The 19177-nt window shown below is 32.1% G+C and overlaps 2 protein-coding genes across 2 annotated transcripts; one reads left to right on the forward strand and one right to left on the reverse strand.

The window, feature by feature from the left end:
- Window positions 1–9269: 9269 nt before the first annotated feature.
- On the reverse strand, window positions 9270–9818 carry LOC121999321 (dirigent protein 1-like). The gene has a single exon (XM_042554019.1). The coding sequence runs from the start codon at window positions 9816–9818 to the stop codon at window positions 9270–9272; it is 549 nt and encodes a 182-aa protein (XP_042409953.1).
- Window positions 9819–16664: 6846 nt separating this feature from the next.
- LOC122000036 (transcription factor MYB61-like) lies at window positions 16665–18240 on the forward strand. Its single transcript, XM_042554612.1, has 3 exons — window positions 16665–16933; window positions 17033–17162; window positions 17253–18240. Exons 1-3 carry the CDS (start codon window positions 16804–16806, stop codon window positions 18037–18039), a joined length of 1047 nt encoding a protein of 348 aa, XP_042410546.1. The 5' UTR covers window positions 16665–16803; the 3' UTR covers window positions 18040–18240.
- The last annotated feature ends 937 nt before the right edge of the window (window positions 18241–19177 follow it).

The following is a 19177-nucleotide window of genomic DNA, read 5'->3' on the forward strand; positions in this document are numbered from 1 at the left end:
CCATAAATGAATGTACATGTATTCTAGATAGAACAAAAAAGTAAACTTCTAAAACTAATATAGCTCCTGCTGTATTTAATACCTACAATCATGCACACACAAAATAATGCCCATGACATGTCCAAGGGTCCAATCACATACAATATCTATATGTCATAATAGTTGGAGCCTGCAACCACAGAGTTAGCACATCCTACTATTATTCTGCCTAAATTATGTATGACATGTGCATAATCTATTTGAAAACCAAAACTCACAGAGGCAAACCCTAGCTCTGATACCAATTGTTGGTTTGTCCTAGGAAGATCGTACCGGTTCCACTGTACACAAATTTTGTACAATTGTCGAATCTTTCCTAAACAACCTATTGTGTTCTTTAGAAGTTAAATTAGGAATCGCAAACGGAACTTAATATTATTGATTCCAAATTTAACTTATTTGTTCTTAATGGTTTAGATTTGGATCACAAGCGGAACTTAACACTATTGATTGAAATCAACCTATGTTATAAATTCAATTAAATATTAATTTCCAAAATTGGCTTCCAAGACTGCATGGCGAGGCACATGGTCTTCTTGGGTATGAGAGCATCCACCACTGCTTAGACAAAGTCTTTTAAGAAAAGCTAATATTAAATTTCCTTATATAACTCTAGGTTTAATAAAAAAGAACAATCGAATCATAAATTTGAAAAATAAAAAGAAAACACAAACTTGAATTACAATTTAAAAAATTAGAATCTAATGCCTCTTGTGTTTGGAATTCTAACAAAGAAAAATAACTAGCATGATGCGGAAGAAAATTACTAGTTATACCTTTTTTTTGTATGCTAATAACCTCAAGATCTTCTGTCATATTCCTCGTCTCCTCTTGGACGTCGTGTGGGCGACGATCCTCCAAGATGAACATCACCCAAAGAGCTTCTCCTCCTTCTCTAAGTTTCGGCCACCACCACCACCAAGGAGCAAAAGAGAGCAAAGGGAAAAGAGAGGGAGAGAGGGCCGACCACAATGAGGAACTCCACCAAGAGAATAAGAATTGTTATGTCATGAGGCCTCTCCTCCCCTTCTTTTATATTACTTGCCCAAGGCAAATAAGGAAATTTTTTTTACAAAAATTAAAATCTTCCTCTTGTTTTTCCTTTTCCCCTTTTATTTTTCCTTTTCTTTCCTCTTGATTGATTCAATCACCAAATCAATGATTGGATGATCTATTGATTGGTCGGCCCCTTGCTTGGGCACCAAGCAAGGGTGGCCGACCACTTAAAAGGAAGGAAATACTTTTGTAAAAATTTTATAAGCAAAGAACAAAAGCTCTATAAAATTTTACAAGCTCTCTTTTTAATTTCCCAATGTGGATGTTAAAAAAGAAAAGTTTTAAAAATTAAAATCAAGTTTTAAAATTTAAAACATCTCTTCTAAAATTTCCTTTTTTAACATGGTTACAAAAGTTAAAAAGATTTAAAATTTAAAACTTCTCTTCCTTTTTTTCTAAAACCATGAGGATGGTTTAAAAAGGAAAATTTTAAAACTTTTAAACTTTCTTTTAAACCATGTGGCCTAATTCAAATAAGGAAAGTTTTATATTTTAAAAACTCTCTTTTAAAACTTGTAGTTTTCTACAAAGAGAAGATTTTAAAAATTCAAAACACTCCTCCTAATTTAACATAACATGGTCGGCCCCTCTTTGCTTGGACACCAAGCAAAGGGCCAGCCCCTTTGTGAAGGAGATTGGCTGACCCCTTTGGCTTGGTCACCAAGCCATGGGCTGGCGTCTTCTTGGACACCAAGAAGGGCTTTATATGGGTAGACTTAAGGCTTTAATGAGGCTACGACAGAGACCTAGAGGAGAAATTGGTTTTGACCTTCCGATGATCTTGAGTATCCCGAGTTCGCCCCGAACACACAACTCAAGTTCATCAAAAATAACTCATTCTACTAGAGAGTTATTATTGCACTACCACACCAATCCCAAATTATATTATGGACTCCTTCATATATGAGTATGTTAGTCTCTCTGTGTTTAAGAAAATGAATGTCCACTAATTAAATAAGTTACTGACAACTCACTTAATTAATATCTAGCTCCAAGAGTAGTACCACTCAACTTCATTGTCATGTTGGGCTAAGTCCACCTACAGGGTTTAACATGACAATTCTTATGAGCTCCTCTTGGGGACATTCTCAACCTAGATAACTAGGACATAGATTCCTTCTATAATCAACAACACACACTATAAGTAATATCATTTCCCAACTTGTCGGGCCTATTGATTTATCGAACTAAATCTCACCCTTTGATAAGTTAAAGAAATAAATACTAAATATATGTGCTTGTTATTATATTAGGATTAAGAGCACACACTTCCATAATAACTAAGGTCTAGTTCTTTTATTAAGTCAGTATAAAAAGAACTTACCTAAAATGGTCCTACTCAATACACTTAGAGTGTACTAGTGTAATTTATTAGTCAAGATAAACTAATACCAAATTACACTACGACTATTCCAATGGTGTGTTCCTTTCCATCTTAGTCGTGGGCAACTGTTTATAATTTATAAAGAACTGATAACATGATCTTCTGTGTGTGACACCACACACCATGTTATCTACAATATAAAATAATTGAACAACTACACTTAACAAATAAAATGTAGACATTTGGCCAATGTGGTTCTTTTATTTCATAAATAAATATTAACAAAAGCTACGCTTTTAGTATACACTCTAACACTATTTACATCACCTAATATCGATTCCATATTATTATGAAGAAAATACATCGTATCCATATTATCTTCATTGCCCATGTTATATGTATCTCTTGGTGTGTGACGAATGGCATAGTACTAATCCTCCTCCTTTGGATCATGACATACTAAACCATTTGAGCTTGCATAGCCAAACTAAAAGGTTCATGTTCCTTACGTTCTCCTGTATGTATCAAGCGTGAAAAATTCATCATTGAAAATCTAAATGGATCAATTTTGAAACCTGTAGTAGTATTAACCCAATCGCATCGAAAAAGAAAAATTCACCCACGACCACCATAATCAAGTGAGATGACATCAATTTGTCGACCATAATAGATTGACTCATTATCATGCATCGCCTGCACCATGACCCCGCTATTCTGCACTTTTTTATTTTTCTTCAGATTCGACTGTGCAAAATGTAAAACCATTTATGTTGAACCCATGATAACTAAATGCTACTGGATTTGGACCACACGAAAGTGCCCTAAGATTTAAGTCATTGATTCGTTCATTTACTCGATCAACCTATAAGGTAACACATATAATTTTTAAAGTAAAAAAAGTAACAAGTCTATTTATTATAAATTTGTAAAATAAAGTAAATCACATATATTACTTACTTCTCTTGCAAACCATTCTGAAAATTACATTCTAACCATGTCATCCAACTGAGAATTACTTAGGCGATGACCATATCTATGTCATCTCTTTAGTTTATTTTTTTATTTCACTGTTCAATGTCAACACTAATATATAATTAGAAAATATTATTATTTATAAAATAGTCAAACTTTATGCAAAAAAATTTAAACAATAGTAGTACTTACTCACGATATGGTTGCAACACTGTACAATTAGAGAGAATATATCTATGAGCTTCAGTTAGAGTTTTGTCATCCAAGGTAACTACTTGAAGCCCTTTTGTTGGTCACCCTACTTGTGGAAACATCGGGAGTGTGGGAAACTCAACATTTGGTGTCTCTTTATGTCGTGTTTCGTGATTGTTTAATGAGTTGTTACCATCTACATAACGAGAACAAAATATAACACATTTATCTACTAAATATGTATATGCAATATTAGCCTCCGTTCGTGCTTTATTTCTAATAAAGTTTTCAAGTTTTCTCAGAAATCTTTCTATTGGGTACATCCACCGATAATGTACAGGACCAGCAATTCATGCTTCATATGCTAAATATACCACCAAAGGAACCACTATTGTGGAAAAAAAAAGGGTAGAAATATTCTCTCTAATTGACATATAACCATAACAACCCTTTCTTCAACCTTCTGTAATTCTTCTTCTCGTGGGGACTTTGCACACACTACTTTAAAATATTCACATAAAATAATAAGTGGAGCAGTTACTTTTTTTTGATAACACACGACGAAGAGCAATTGGAAGGAATTGTTCTATCATGATATGACAATCATGGCTTTTCAAAGCCATAATCCTACAACATCCAACATCCACACACTTTGAAATATCAGATGACATACCATCAGGGATACGAATATCTTTTAATACTGAACAAAATATCTTTTTTATTCATCTTTACACATAGAATAACATGCAAGTGGTAAATACTCTCTACCATCTGATCGTGCTTGGGGCCATAATTGTTTCATAATATCCAAAATCTTTAAATCTCTACGCGTGGCATAATTATCTTTGCTCTTGTTAGAATCATCTAAAAGTGTTCCAATAATGTTGTCGCAAATATTTTTTTCAATATGTATAGGGTCCAAATTATGTCGGATCAAATTAAATTCCCAGTATGGCAGACTAAAAAATATGCTTTGTTTTCTCCACATTTGTTCAATTGACCTTGTTTTTATTCTCACATTTGGTTTTGATACATTACTCTTACTAAAAACCACATTCTTGTGTAAGGTCATTCGTAGAACTTCAGATCTAGATAACGATGTCAAATCTAACTCACGTTGCTATAGTTTTCCATACCTTGGCATGTTTCGAATTTCTGAATTCAGTGGTAGAAAACGACGATGTCCTCTGAACAACCACTTTTTTCCATGTTTTAGGTACACTGCATCTGTCTTTTCAGCACAAGTTGGATATGCATTCTTAGCATATGTATTCCATCTAGACAAACAACCCAAACCAGGAAAATCACTCACTATCCAAAGTAATATTGCCTGCATTTGAAACATTTCTTTGTCACAAGCATCGTATGTGGCAATTCCATTTTCCCACAAATCTTTCAATTCAGTCAATAGGGGGCGTAAATATATATCAATATCATTTCCAGGTGCTTTTGGACCTGGAATAAGGGTGGATAAAACAATAGAATGAGGCTTCATGCATTCCCAAGGTGGCAAATTATAAGGCATCAAGACAATAGGCTAAGTACTATGTGAAGTGCTTTGATTTTTGAATGGATTAAACCCATCAACGACGAGTCCCAAGCATACATTTCTAGGATCAGACGCAAATTCACAATGATGTTCATCAAATTCCTTCCATGCTCCAGAATCAACTGGATGTCTTAGATTTTCATCCGAAACACGTTTTTTAAAATGTCATTACATATTTTCAGACGTCTTGGATAACATGAATAATCATTGCAATCTTGGTTTCAATGGAAAATACCAAAAGACTTTTGCTGGAATTTTAACCATAAGACATTTTTTTCCACCTTTATTTACCTCCTAGATGATTTCTGCAAATTTTTCCATCTTGGAAGGTTACACACTTTGCAAGCCTGTTCATTTTCACTTTTCCCCCAATAAATTATGCAATCATTGGGGCAAGCATATATTTTTTCATAATGAAGTCCTAAACTAGAAATTAATTTCTTTGCTTCGTAAAAAGACTTAGGCACTTGAGCTTGATGGAAGTACTTGATGAAGGAAATCCAATAATGTTGTAAATGACTTATCACTCCATTTTCCATTCACTTTCAATTGAAATAACTCAACAAGGAATATCAGTTTAGAAAACTCTGTGCATTCGGTATATAGCTGTTCTTTCCCTTCCTCTATTAGTCGATAAAAATTTTTCATATTAGACTCCATCGATGTATGACTCATCGATGAACCAATGTAATTTTCATTACTTATAGATCCTTCATGCATTCCAAATGCATCATGCAATATTTCTTGTACCATGGGTTCCTGTCTAGTTACTTCAGAAACGTATTGCACTGAATCCTGAAATTCAGTCTTATTATGATCTTATACAATTAGTTTTTTATCTATGAAAATTTCAGATGCGATAATTTTGTAAGATATCATTTATCATCAGATATTCATGTATTGTCTCACAATCATGACTCAATGAGTTTATGCATTTGGAACAAAGACATGGTCTCGTGACTTCTGGAGTTGCATCACCAAATGTATAACGTAAAAATATAGGATTCCCACCTGATACTCAAGACTGTCATGTGGGGCAGCCATTCATTCCTTCTGCATGTTTTGATCCTGTTCAATAATTTATAAAAGTTTACAAATTGAAACAAGATTTATCAAAATTAAAGAAACTTAATACATAAAATTTCACAGAATTCAACAAACATAAAATATAATTCCTAAATATAAAATTTTAAATATATAAATAGAAGAATTTCAAAAGAAAAAAAAAATCATATAGGCTAATGACTTTATAAGAAATCTGTCATATTATTCAAATTAGAGGGAAAAAAATACGAAAATGAAGCTTAGCATCATGGACAAGCTGTAAGCAAGTACAAGAACAAATTTGAAAAACAATATGAATAACTTAGACAAAAAAAAATAAATTAAGGGAATCAATGGAAAAAATTTACAAATCTACCACCTAACACAAACCCTATTCGATTACAATTTTATCACCATTAACACTTAAAAAAATTATTATCCTGCAAAAACTAAATCAAGAAATTACCTCGAGAAACAAAACTAAAGGCAATTTAAGAAGTGAATGTGGAAGGATACTGCTATAGGATGCAATTAATCTGATGGGTTGTTGGAATAGAGAGGGTCGCTGGAATAATTAGGGTCGCTGAAATAGAAACGACTGATGGAATTGTGAAAATAACATGAGATGTGATCATGTGTTTTTCTAAATCTCATATGTGACCTTTAGAAGCGGTCTTAAACCGCTGCTATAACAAACATATAGAATCGGTTTCTCAAACCGATTCTATATGTAGCCAACAGACGGTTTACCAACCGCTTCTAAGAAGGATCAATCGAACTAGCTTTAGAAGTGGTTTAGTTAGACTGGCTATATTGATTTGGCTTTTACACTCACTTTATCGACCATTGCTAATTTTCCGATTTTAATGTCTATTTTTTTAGTGTAACCTGATTTTTTTTCAGATTCGATTCAAGTCATGTTTTCATGTCGGGTCCGAAATTGTCACTCCTTTTTTTCATGTATTACAGGGATCCTAATTCCTTTTCTATATTAATATTTTTTTTATTCATTTTAATAATTCTTAAAATAAATTTAAACAAATTTATCTAAAAAATTTAAATTATTTAACGCTATTACATTTTTGTGTGCATCCTAAAAACATAGTAAAAGTTTATCAAATATTTCAATAAAAAGAAGAAATGAGAAATAAAAATATATATATTTCTAACGTTCCAAATAGAGGTTAAAAACGTTTTTTTTTCTTTTAAAGAAAATTTTAATAGGAACATAATAGTTTATTGGAGGTAAGGTACCTTTAAAATATAAGTTTCTAAATATTCAGAGATATTTGTTCAAATTGAACTTAATTTATTAGTTTATTTATTCAATTAGCTGCCTAAGGTGCTAATCATTTTTTTATTTACCAAAATAAACAAACAATAAGACAATTTCTCACCAATTAGGTGGCCTATATATCATCATTTTAGTTTAAAATTTCATTTTAAAAGATTGATTTTTGTTGACTTCTTTAGTCAAAGAAGATCATGTTGACTTTGAATATATAGTCCAATATAATACACGATAACAATAGAATAGATCAAGTAATGTATCAAAGAATCATTCAAATATTTGTGGTTTTAACTATTTCACGTTAGAAATTTTCTTAAAACACGAGATAACAAACTTTGTAGTTTCATGAACTTGAATTGAATTCGACGACTGAGTTCCATTCAGACTTGCATCTAACGATTATAAAAGAAACCTTGATATATAAAAGTTATATAATAAAAGATCATTATGTCCCCGACACTTTCACACTTTGACACTCTCTTCATTACGCGAAGAAGATAAATTATAAAATTAATTTATAATCGATATTATATGAAAAAAATAAATTATAATTAGGAGGTGCGAGGAATAAAAATTATATACACGTGGTCTCGGAAACTCAATGATACATGCTTAATTAATTGATTATTTTCTCTCTCTCTTTGTTCGAGACCATTAGTAAAAATGGAGAAAAATAACGGAGAAAAATAACGTGAAAGTTTATACAGTTTTTATTGGATTATGTAGGTAAGATTTTAGTTTTAAAATTGTTAAATTATATATTTATTTTTTATTTTACCTTTATCAATTACCTTTATCAATCAATTAATATTTTAGATAAATCGAATCAATTTCACATTATGTCAAAATATTAAAATTTTAAATAAATCGATTTATTTATTTTAAAGTCTATTTTAAGTAAAATTAATTGATAAATCAAATAATCTCAGATTGATATGAAATTAATTTCTATGCGTTTAGTTATCTCTTCATATTCTCAAATATCAATTTGACGTTTAATACATCAATCGATTTTGTCTAAATCAGTTGGTATATCAAATGATCTCGGATTTATATGAAACTAGCTAGTTCCTATATATGTTCGTTTACCTCTCTTGATTATATCGTTTCTATATGAAATTAGTTCCTATTTGACTCAAGATATTGAAAGCAATCGTTTTTTGTACACGAATATTTGAAAATTTTAATTCACGTTAAAAAAAATCCGGTTGATAAAACAAACTATTTCGGATTAATATGAAATTAAATCCTATATGTTTGGCTAGTTCTCTTTATTATATTCATTTCTTTAAATATAATTTGACCCAATATATTGATAGTAATAATTTTTTAAAAATAAATTAAAATTTTTTAATATTTAAAAATTATTACTCTCAATATATTAAATTCATTTAATTTATTAATTAATTTTATCTAAAATTTATTTTTTAAAAAATTTATCGACTTATTTTCAAAAAAACTTGATTTGTTTAAAATTTTAAGTTTGAATACAGATCGAAATCGATTCTCTATAAAAAACCAGTCGACTGATAAAATAAATAGGAAATAGATACATAATTTAATAATTTTAAAATCATCCTAAATCATATATATATATATATGATATTTGATAATTTTAAAAAATTACTTACGTGATTAAATAACAAAAGCCGAAGTTTATAACTTTTATTATAACGTCGCGCGTATCAGCCGTCCATGTGATATATGTAGGCGATATATATATGATATTTGATAATTTTAAAAAATTACTTACGTGATTAAATAACAAAAGCCGAAGTTTATAACTTTTATTATAACGCGTATCAGCCGTCCATGTGATATATGTAGGCGTCGTATTCGACGACGAGGTAGATGACGTCACCTGCCACTGTCCTGTTCACCAACTTGCTTATCGTGTAGCCGCGGGCCATCCGAAACTTGCCGCTGCCGCCGATGATGGCCCTGTCCATGACCTCCGTCAGCACCGCCCTCCCGAAAATAGAAACGCTGCTCCCATTGTACTCTCCAGCAGTGAAGATGAAGTTGAACAGCGACAGGTACGCCGTCGGGGTGCCCAACGACGCCGCCACCGCCAGCTCGTGCGCCCTCCCCAGCAGCGTCGACCCCGGCTCCGCGCCCTCCCGGAGGTAGTTTTCTCCGACCCCGATACTGCCGAGGGCGGTGTAGGAGCTCGAGTTGGGAGGGTTGACCACCGTGATGGTGCTTGCGTTGGGGCCGCCGTAGATCTCGTGGAAGAAGAAGTGGAGGTGAGTCAACTTCTCGTTGTAACTGCTTGCCGTCGACGGCGCGGGGCCGGAAAGCAGTAGCAAAATGGGAAGAAGAAGAAGAGGAAGAGGAGGAGAGGACGCCATGGATTGATGCGTTGTCAATTGCTATGCGTTGTGGCCAATTTATCTTTTCATTTCATCCTTTTAAATATATCGTTTAATAGGATGAGAAGTTTTCAAAAGATACGTACGACGGTCCGGTCTCATATTTTCCCTATCAAATAAATATAAAGAACTTTGATTAGTTTAAGATTGCCTTTAACCACAGCTTTCCGTCCAACAACAATAATAATAATAATATTTTATCCTATTGAGTGGAATCAATTATAACAACAATAATAAAATTTTAGTATCCTATTGGGTGAAATCAATTATATATATCTTTTTATATCATCTATCTTTTATTATATTATCATTTATATTTAAATAAATTTTATTATATTATTATTATTATTAGTTAAATCTTTTTAAATTTTTAATTAAAATATGTATTCATCATCTAACTATTAGTTATCTCTCGAAATTCTGTGTTCAATATTATTGGTTAATGCATGGAATGAATTTTTTTTATTACGATTTCTCAATTCATCCCATGAAAAAAAACGTCAACGGAATTGGTACACACATTTGGATAATTATATTTTACATCAACTTGTTTGGAACTTCTTGCCTTATTACTCACTCATCCCGCCAATTGGCAACTCAGAAGATTAAATAAATTAAAAAGTATTTATTATTATTTTTATTAAAAGAATGTTTTTTTATAAAAAATATTAAAATAACCTCTTACATATATTTTTTTATTCTGTATATACTTTTCACGGTAGCTATGATTGTAAGTTGTAACTATAGGGAGGTGATACCCTGTTAAAATTATTCTAATTTAATCAAAAATATTATATAAAAAGTATTATTATTATTATTAAAATAATATTTATTAATTTAATCAAAATTATTTAATTAAAATCATTTCAACTTGATTAAAATAGCACGAACACTGTTGTAATAGTTTTGTTCATCATCACTACAATTATAAAATTAGCAACTATTATCAATGATGATTGGAATTTTGAAGTAATTTTAACCAACTTAATTAGAAGAAAGTATATTTTAATACTATAATGTATACTCTACCAGTAATAATTTTGATTAAATTGAGTTAATTTATTTAATTTAACATATAGCAACTACGACAAATAAAAATATTTAGGATTAGTGATTATATATATATATATATATATATATATATATATATATATATATATATATATATATATATATATATATATATATATATATATATATGCTTTATTTTAAGAAAATAATAATAAAGACTGCCTTTTCATTTCTGCCCGCGATTAATTTTGTTTAGACCCTACTGCTTCCGGCTACTTTTTCAGTACCCAAACACTGATAAGGTGGAAAGTTCATCGTTTATTAAAAAATAATTTATTATTAATTTAAGGCTAAATAACTTTCAACCCCTGTCTTTCCATCCAAAAAGAAGTATGCCCCCTTATATTTAAAAAATGACACTTAGTCCCCTATGTTTTAAAGAAAAAAAATTAATAAATGATCAAAATAACTCTTACTTTTATCTAAATGTTAAAATTATGGCTAAATAACTTTAAGCCTCTTTTATTTTCCATCGAGAAAATTACATTTTCAGTCTTGTAACTTGTATCTTTTTCAATTTTAGTCCTGTTATGAGTTAATTTACGTTCTTGATCCTGTAACTTGTAATATTTTCCAATTTCAGTCCTTTTTCCTCCAAAATTGAAATTTTTCTATGGAAAATGTCTAGTTTGTGGTTGGAATATAAAAAGTACACGGGTCATAAAAAATCAAAATCCCCAAATTCAATTTACAACTCATCATTTTCAGTTGAAAAATTTCAATTTTAGAAAAAAAGGACTGAAATTAGAAAATATTACAAGTTAAAGGACTAAAAATATAAATTGACTCATAACAGGACTAAAATTGAAAAAAGTGTAAGTTACAGGACAAAACGTAATTTTCTCTTTTCCATCCAAAATCAGTTTTCCTTTCGTATTGGAAAAATGACACTTAGCTCACTATGTTTTAAAGAAAAAAAAAGAAAAAAAAAATAGTAAATGACCAAAATAATTTCTTTACTATTCTAAATGTTAAAATTATTCTAACTGAAACATCCTTATTCAAGGTAACCTTAGATTTTAAGACAAAAAGAAAAGTAAATATAAAAAATCTCACATAATCATTGAAAGCTTAATCTTAATCAAACTTGATTTATATATAGGTCAAAATTTTTACTTATTCCTAAAAAAACTCTCACAAAATTTATACATGCGCCAACAACTCTAAAAGAAATAACTATTCAAAAACTCATTCCATCACCCTTATCAAATAAAAAAAATTAAAATTTTAAATTGATGAACCAAAATCAAATAAAGATGGAATAAAGTTCATAATTAAAAATCTCTTTCTCATTATCAAATGTGACATACAATAAAGCAACAATAAAGTGTTGGTATGACAAAATTGCACCAATACACACATCAAGGACATTAAAAAATCCAAGAAGAAAGTTTATACGCTGTTGTTGTTGGAATGTATACTGAAAGCCTAAGCTTTGTAAACATTTATTATGAATAAAGAATCACATTTGGTCTAATTGTCTACATTTGTTTGTAGTTGTTCATTTAATTTATATTGTAGATAACATAGTATGTGGTGTCACATACAGAAGATGATGTTATCAGTACCTTATAAATTATAAACAGTAGCTCACGACCAAAATGGAAAAGGAACAAACCATTAGAAGGTCGTAGTGTAATTAGGTATTAGTTTATCTTTACTATATAATTACACTAGTACACTCAGAGTGTATTGAGTAGGACCATTTGAGGTCGTTTCTTTTAGACTGACTTTATAAAGGAACAAAGACCTTAGTTATTATGGAAGTGTGTGCTCTTAATCCTAATATAATAACAAGCACATATATTTGATATTCATTTCTTTAATTTATCAATGGGTGAGATTTAGTTCGTTGAATCAATAAACCCGATAAGTTGGGAAATGGTATCACTTATAGTGTGTGTTGTTGATTATAGAAGGAAACTGTGTCCTAGAGATACTAGGTTGATAATGTCCTCAAGAGGAGCTCATAAAGATTGTCATGTTAAACCCTGCAGGTGGACTTAGTCCGACATGACGATAAGGTTGAGTGGTACTACTCTTGGACTTAGATATTAATTAAATGAGTTGTCAGTAACTCACTTAATTAGTGGACATTCGATATCTTAAACACAGGGAGACTAACACACTCATAATAAGAAGGAGCCCAAAAATATAATTTGGGATTGGTGCGGTAGTTCGATGATAGTTCTCTAGTGGAATGAATTATCATTGATAAAATTAAGTTGTGTGTGGCGAACATGTGATGCTTAATTTTATCAGGAGACCAAAACCAATTCCTCCTCTCGGTCCCTATCGTAGCCTCTTATTTATAAAGTACTATACCCACATATACCCACCTTCTATACCCACCTAAAGGGGGCCGGCCAAGCTAGCTTGGGAACCAAGCTAGGGCCGGCCTAAGCTTGGGTTTAAGGTGGCCGGCCCTAGCTTGAACCCAAGCTAGTAGGGCCGGCCATAATTAATTAAAAAGAAAATTTAATTTTAATGTTTATTATTATGTGGAAGATTTAATTTAAAAGAGAATTAAAATTAAAATATCTCTCTTGTAAAAGATTTACAAAAGATTAAAGAAAGAGATTATATCTCTTTCCTTATTTGTAGATTGGAGAGATGTTTTATTTTCTCTTTAAAATTATTCACATGTTAATAAAATTAAAATTATAGATATTTCCTTTTATTAACCATGAAGAGATTTTAAAGAGAAATTTTATTTTTTTTTTTAATTTCCGGAAACAAATTAGGAAGTTTTAATTGTTGATTAAAACTTGTCCTCTTTTGTTTCCAATGATGTGGCCGGCCATCTCAAGTTAATTGGGAAATTTTGTTTTATTTTTCTCAATTAATTCATGTCAAGGAAAATTAAGGAAGTTTTATTGTAATTAAATTTCCTAATTTGCCTAGGCCAAGGAATATAAAAGAAGGGGTAGGGGTGCCTTCATGAGATACAACTTCTATTGTTTTCTCTCCCTTTTTTTCCTTGGTGTTGTGGCCGGCCATTACCCTCTCCCTCTCTTCCTCTTGTGGTGGCCGAATACTTCATCTTTCTTGGAGTTCTTGTGGTGGCCGGATACTACTTGGAGAAGAAGAAGAAGAAGGAGAGAAAGTTAGCATCTCTTGGAGCTTGGTTAGTATTTTGATTTTCTTCTTTGGTAAAGTTCTTCCTTTGTGGCCGAACCTTGCTTGGAGGAGAAGAAGGTGGTTGGTGGTTTCTCATCTTGGTAGATCGTTGCCCACACAACGTCCGAGGTTAGAAGAGAAATACGGTAGAAGATCAAGAGGTTTTTTCTACAAGGTATAACTAGTAATTTCTATTTCCGCATCATGCTAGTTATTTATGGAAATAATACCAAATACAAGAGGCTTACGTTCTAGTATTTCGAATATGTTTTTTTGAAGTTGTGTTCTTTTGTTTCTTTCTTTTCCTTGTGATTTGATTGTTCTCTTTGGTTAACCTAAAGTTATTTTAGGAAATTAAATATTAGCTTTCTATTAAAGGTTTTGTCTAGTCGGTGGTGGTTGCTCCCATATCCAAGAAGGCCATGTGCCTCGCCACGTCAGTACTGGGAACCTTTTATGGAAATTAATATTTAATGGAATTAGTAACTTAAGGAGACTTGGGTCGAACGTGTTAAGTTCCGCAGGAGATCCAAGTCAAAACCTAAAAGAACAAATAGGTTAAGTTTTGGATCAAACGTGTTAAGTTCCGCAGGCGATCCAAAATTTAATTTAAAAGAACACATGGTAGCTAGGAAAAGGTTCAGACCTTTGTACAAAATTTTTGTACAGTGGAACCTATAGGTTTTCCGAGTAGCAACCAACAGTTGTGACTATAAGGTTAGCATTCAAACATCTTAATATATCGTATAAACTCAAAATTATTAACATATAATGGATATCAACTATATTTGCATGCAGAAAAATAGTAGATGTGAGTTCTTCTAGTGGATGGAAGAAATATAAGAAAAAGTATAAGACTTCAACAACTTTACCTTCCAAAATATTTAGGTTAAGGTTAAACTTTCAAAGATCATGTAAGATTTTTTATTTTTATATTTCTTTTGTTTCTAGAAATCTGAGGTTACCCTTATTTTTGTATTAGTGCAATTTTGTCACACCAACACTTCATTGATTTATTGTATGTCACATTTGATAATGAGAAAGAAATTTTTATTTATGAACTTTATTCCATCTTTATTTGATTTTGGTTCATTAATTTAAAATTTTGGTTTTTTTTTTATTTGGTAAGGGTGGTGGAATGAATTTTTGAATAGTTATTTCTTTTAGAGTTGTTGCTTATCTATTGTTTATACTAGTGCATGTATAAATTTTGTGAGAGTTTTTTAGAAACAAGTGAAATTTTTGACTTATATATCAATCAGGTTTGGTTAAGATTACGCTTTCAACGATTATGTGAGATTTTTTATTTTTACTTTTCTTTTTGTCTAAAAATCTAAGGTTATCTTGAATAAGGATGTTTCAGTTAGAATAATTTTAACATTTAGAATAGTAAATGAGTTATTTTGATCATTTACTATTTTTTTTCTTTAAAACATAGGGGCTAAGTGTCATTTTTTAAATATAGGGGAAACTACTTTTGGATGAAAAATAAAAGAGGTTTAAAGTTATTTAGCCATAATTTAACATTTAAATAGTAAAATAAGGGTTATTTTGATCATTTATTATTTTTTTATTTTATTTTCTTTAAAATATAGGGGGCTAAGTGTTATTTTTTAAATATAGGGAGGTAAACTGTTTTTGGAAGGAAAACATAAGGGGGTTTAAAGTTATTTAGTCTTAATTTAAGGATGAATCTATAACTAGACAGAAATTTATATAGATTTTATAAGATAACATACTGTTTTAGACTAATTTTGATCTATAATTATCAGAAATACTAAAAATATATTAAATATTATAAAAATAAAAATTATTAAAAAATAATAATAAAATTTGGATTCTAAAATTGACAATTATAAATATCTTGTAATTAACAAATGTTACCTTTTAAATTTTACACACGTGGCATATATAGTTTGATTCGTAGTCTTGAATCAAAAGCTCTAATAATTTAAAATTCAAAGGATAGTATTGAATCGATTATCAAGATTAAAACAACGAAAAATAAAACAAAATAAAACAAAACATACAGATACGGTGGAACCCTAGAAAATAACCAAGCCATTATATTCTCTAGTAAAGAAAAGAGAGAAGCCAAGTTCTCTAATCAGTATCAAAATTTTGGCCTTTGCGCAGCTTTGTGATAGTGAACTTGGGCGAAAGCAAATTTCTAATGCCAACACTGCCACTCGTGGTGCCCTTTCCTCCCTCTATCTCTTTCTCACTTTATTGTCCTCACCTAATCATTGGATTGTCCCATAAGAAATCACCAAATCTTCCTTTTTTGCCTTTCATTTTAAATTGCTTTTCCTGGTTCAGTAATTCATTAATTCTTTAGTGGCAGCATGCAGAGTATATATAAAATATTGCTTCTCGTACACTGTTGGTGTCATGCAAGAGTAGAACTGGAAGTATTCCCTAACTCTGCACGGAGTTAACGTGTATAATATTCTGGAACCCAAGTCGATCGATCATAAGGTTAATACGTTGAATTGATCTTTCACCAAAAAAAGTCCTCCTCTTGTATCAGATAACACCGACGGCAGTATTTAATTATATAATCCGGGGAATTTTCTTTCCTATCATAACTTAGAATTGCTTCCTTGTTTAGTCTTCGGCCAATTCCTGCAATCCCACAAGAAATTTCATGCATGAGTACAAACCAAGTTACTTTTTTCTTTCTTTCCTTGTTAATTTTATCCCTTGAGAGGCTGTACATCTATAAGTTTTAGTGAGTGTGAGGTGACTAGAAGGTTACAGATAATACTTGTTCATGGGTCATCTCTGCTGCGCCAAGCAGAAGGTCAAGAGAGGCCTCTGGTCTCCTGAGGAAGATGAGAAGCTCATCGACCATATCACCAAACATGGCCACAGCTGCTGGAGCACTGTCCCTAAAGAAGCAGGTCTCTCTCTCTCTCTCTCTCTCTGATCTTCTCCATATAATTGAATCTATATTTCTTGATCTGATCTCTGAACATGTAAGTTGGAATCAATCTTTGCAGGTTTACAGAGATGTGGAAAGAGTTGCAGACTTAGGTGGATCAACTACTTGAAGCCTGACCTGAAAAGAGGTTCCTTCTCAGCAGAAGAAGAGAGAATTATAATTGACGTCCATAGAATCCTAGGCAACAGGTAAGTCAACACTAATCCAAATTGATTCAAAAGCAAACACACACTTTTATGTAGGGAACTATGAATCGAGATCTATCAATATCAACTCAGATGGGCTCAGATCGCAAAGCATCTTCCCGGAAGAACAGACAATGAAGTGAAGAACTTTTGGAACTCATGCATCAAGAAGAAGCTGATGGCACAAGGCCTGGATCCAAAGACACACAACTTGTTATCTTCTTCTAGATCTGTTACCACCATGAATAATAACTCCGACGAGCTTTCTAGATTCGGCTATGGGCAGTCTGTTCATCCGGCACCCTTCACCATTAGCCCTCCTATCAAAAGCTTTGACAAGATGAAGCACACCGGCACTGTGGATCACTGTGGCTTCAACTCAGTAGTCCCTAATTTGGAGACAATTTGGCCGCCATTAATAGCTAACTCTAATGCTCTTCCCTCTCATGATCAGAGTGCGGAGGGTGCAATTCCTGTGCCCAACTTCCAGTGGCAACAAGATAATATGATCAGTGATCATCAGCTCCTGATGGGGTTCAAGGATCAGATGATCGACAATAATTCGCAAGGTTCGTTCGACTTCACTGCCAACGGTGGCTCTTCTTCCTCTTCCTTGGATTACACAAACGTGTCCTCCTCTTGCTTTGGCCATCAACAAGCTTCAGGTTTCATCTGCTTGGATGAGAACATTTGGCATGAAGAAGGTGCAATGGGGGCACTAAATTTAAAGCAGGGTCTTCAGCAAGGGCAAGCTCATCAAGCGGAGGCCTCATATGCCACAACCCTTGACCTTGACATGATAGAGAGTGCATTTTTGGCTGCTGAAGCTGAGTTTTGCAGTGGGACTACTTCAATGGAAAACCTGCAATGGGACTGTTAATTACTTAGGTCTAACTGATTACTTCCATTATAATTTCTGCTTTTAAATTTGTTTTCTTAATTTGACTGCAAAGCAGCAAAGTTAAATTGCATGAGGAAGATGATGACTTGATGCATGAGAAGGTGCATGCATGCAACTTTTCCCCCTGAATTTGCTCTCTTGACATTGCAATTCAATTCTTACATATCTCTAGTGTTAGATTCAAAGCAGTATTTCAGTTGGAAAATGCCTTTAATTAATCTGTTTGAGTATAATTTGTCTGGGTTTACATGGATGTAATGCCAAGTATGTTGAACTAAATTTCATGCTTGCAACATTAACAAAACTTGAACATTTGCATATGGATCATCTTAAAACTACAAGGAAAGATAAAGTAAAATGTCATACCAAAATTGAACTCGTAACACTTGGGCAACCTTTTGTTTTAGTAGCACACACGTCTGACATGTACGCATGCATTTTTTTTTTGGTCTCTAAGATGAATAGTTTTAATTTGTTGGACATGTATTTGTTTAATTTGGATAAGCACTTCATGGAAAATTTTGTATTTATGCGTGTAATACCGTTAAGGATGAGCATAGACGATGGAACAAGAGTGCAAAAGTTGAATTAAGATAAAGTACAAGAAATAATGAACAACGAAACTGATCAAGTAAATCTTTTGTTTGGCAAATTTCTTATCATGTGTTTTACTCCTTAGTTTACTTGTGCCTTGTGCACAAGAGCTCAATAATGAATGACTTCATTTGTTTTCCTGTCCATGTTCACATTCTTGCTGACGAAGAAATGAAGTTTTATTAGAATTTCTTTTATCATATTCAATATTTAAAAATCTATGAAAATTTCTCAGTGGAACCACGTACGCGTAGTCAATTAGTATTGGTTAGCTCGACAACAGACATATGTGAAAATAAATAAATAAATAAATAAACATAACGCATTAAAATTAATTAATTAGCTAAGCATTGTGGGCTGCCAAGAAGGCGTTGAACTCCTCCCTCGCCTTCCTCAACCTCAGCGTGATGCACGCTGCTGCCGGCGAGGTCGGACACGACGACATTAATTGATCCTGAAGACGTCGAGAAGCGCACGTGCGGGTTCAACTGCAACGATGACTTCCGCGGTGACCTGACCTTCC

Source organism: Zingiber officinale, chromosome 7A, assembly GCF_018446385.1.
Source record: "Zingiber officinale cultivar Zhangliang chromosome 7A, Zo_v1.1, whole genome shotgun sequence".
Taxonomy (NCBI): Eukaryota; Viridiplantae; Streptophyta; class Magnoliopsida; order Zingiberales; family Zingiberaceae; genus Zingiber; species Zingiber officinale.

Bases quoted from the DNA above. Each gene is read 5' to 3' on its own strand.
- LOC121999321 (XM_042554019.1), bottom strand. From the start codon at position 9,818: ATGGCGTCCTCTCCTCCTCTTCCTCTTCTTCTTCTTCCCATTTTGCTA.
- LOC122000036 (XM_042554612.1), top strand. From the start codon at position 16,804: ATGGGTCATCTCTGCTGCGCCAAGCAGAAGGTCAAGAGAGGCCTCTGG. The intron at 16,934-17,032 runs GTCTCTCTCTCT...CAATCTTTGCAG, and splicing joins CACTGTCCCTAAAGAAGCAG to GTTTACAGAGATGTGGAAAG. The intron at 17,163-17,252 runs GTAAGTCAACAC...ATATCAACTCAG, and splicing joins CATAGAATCCTAGGCAACAG to ATGGGCTCAGATCGCAAAGC.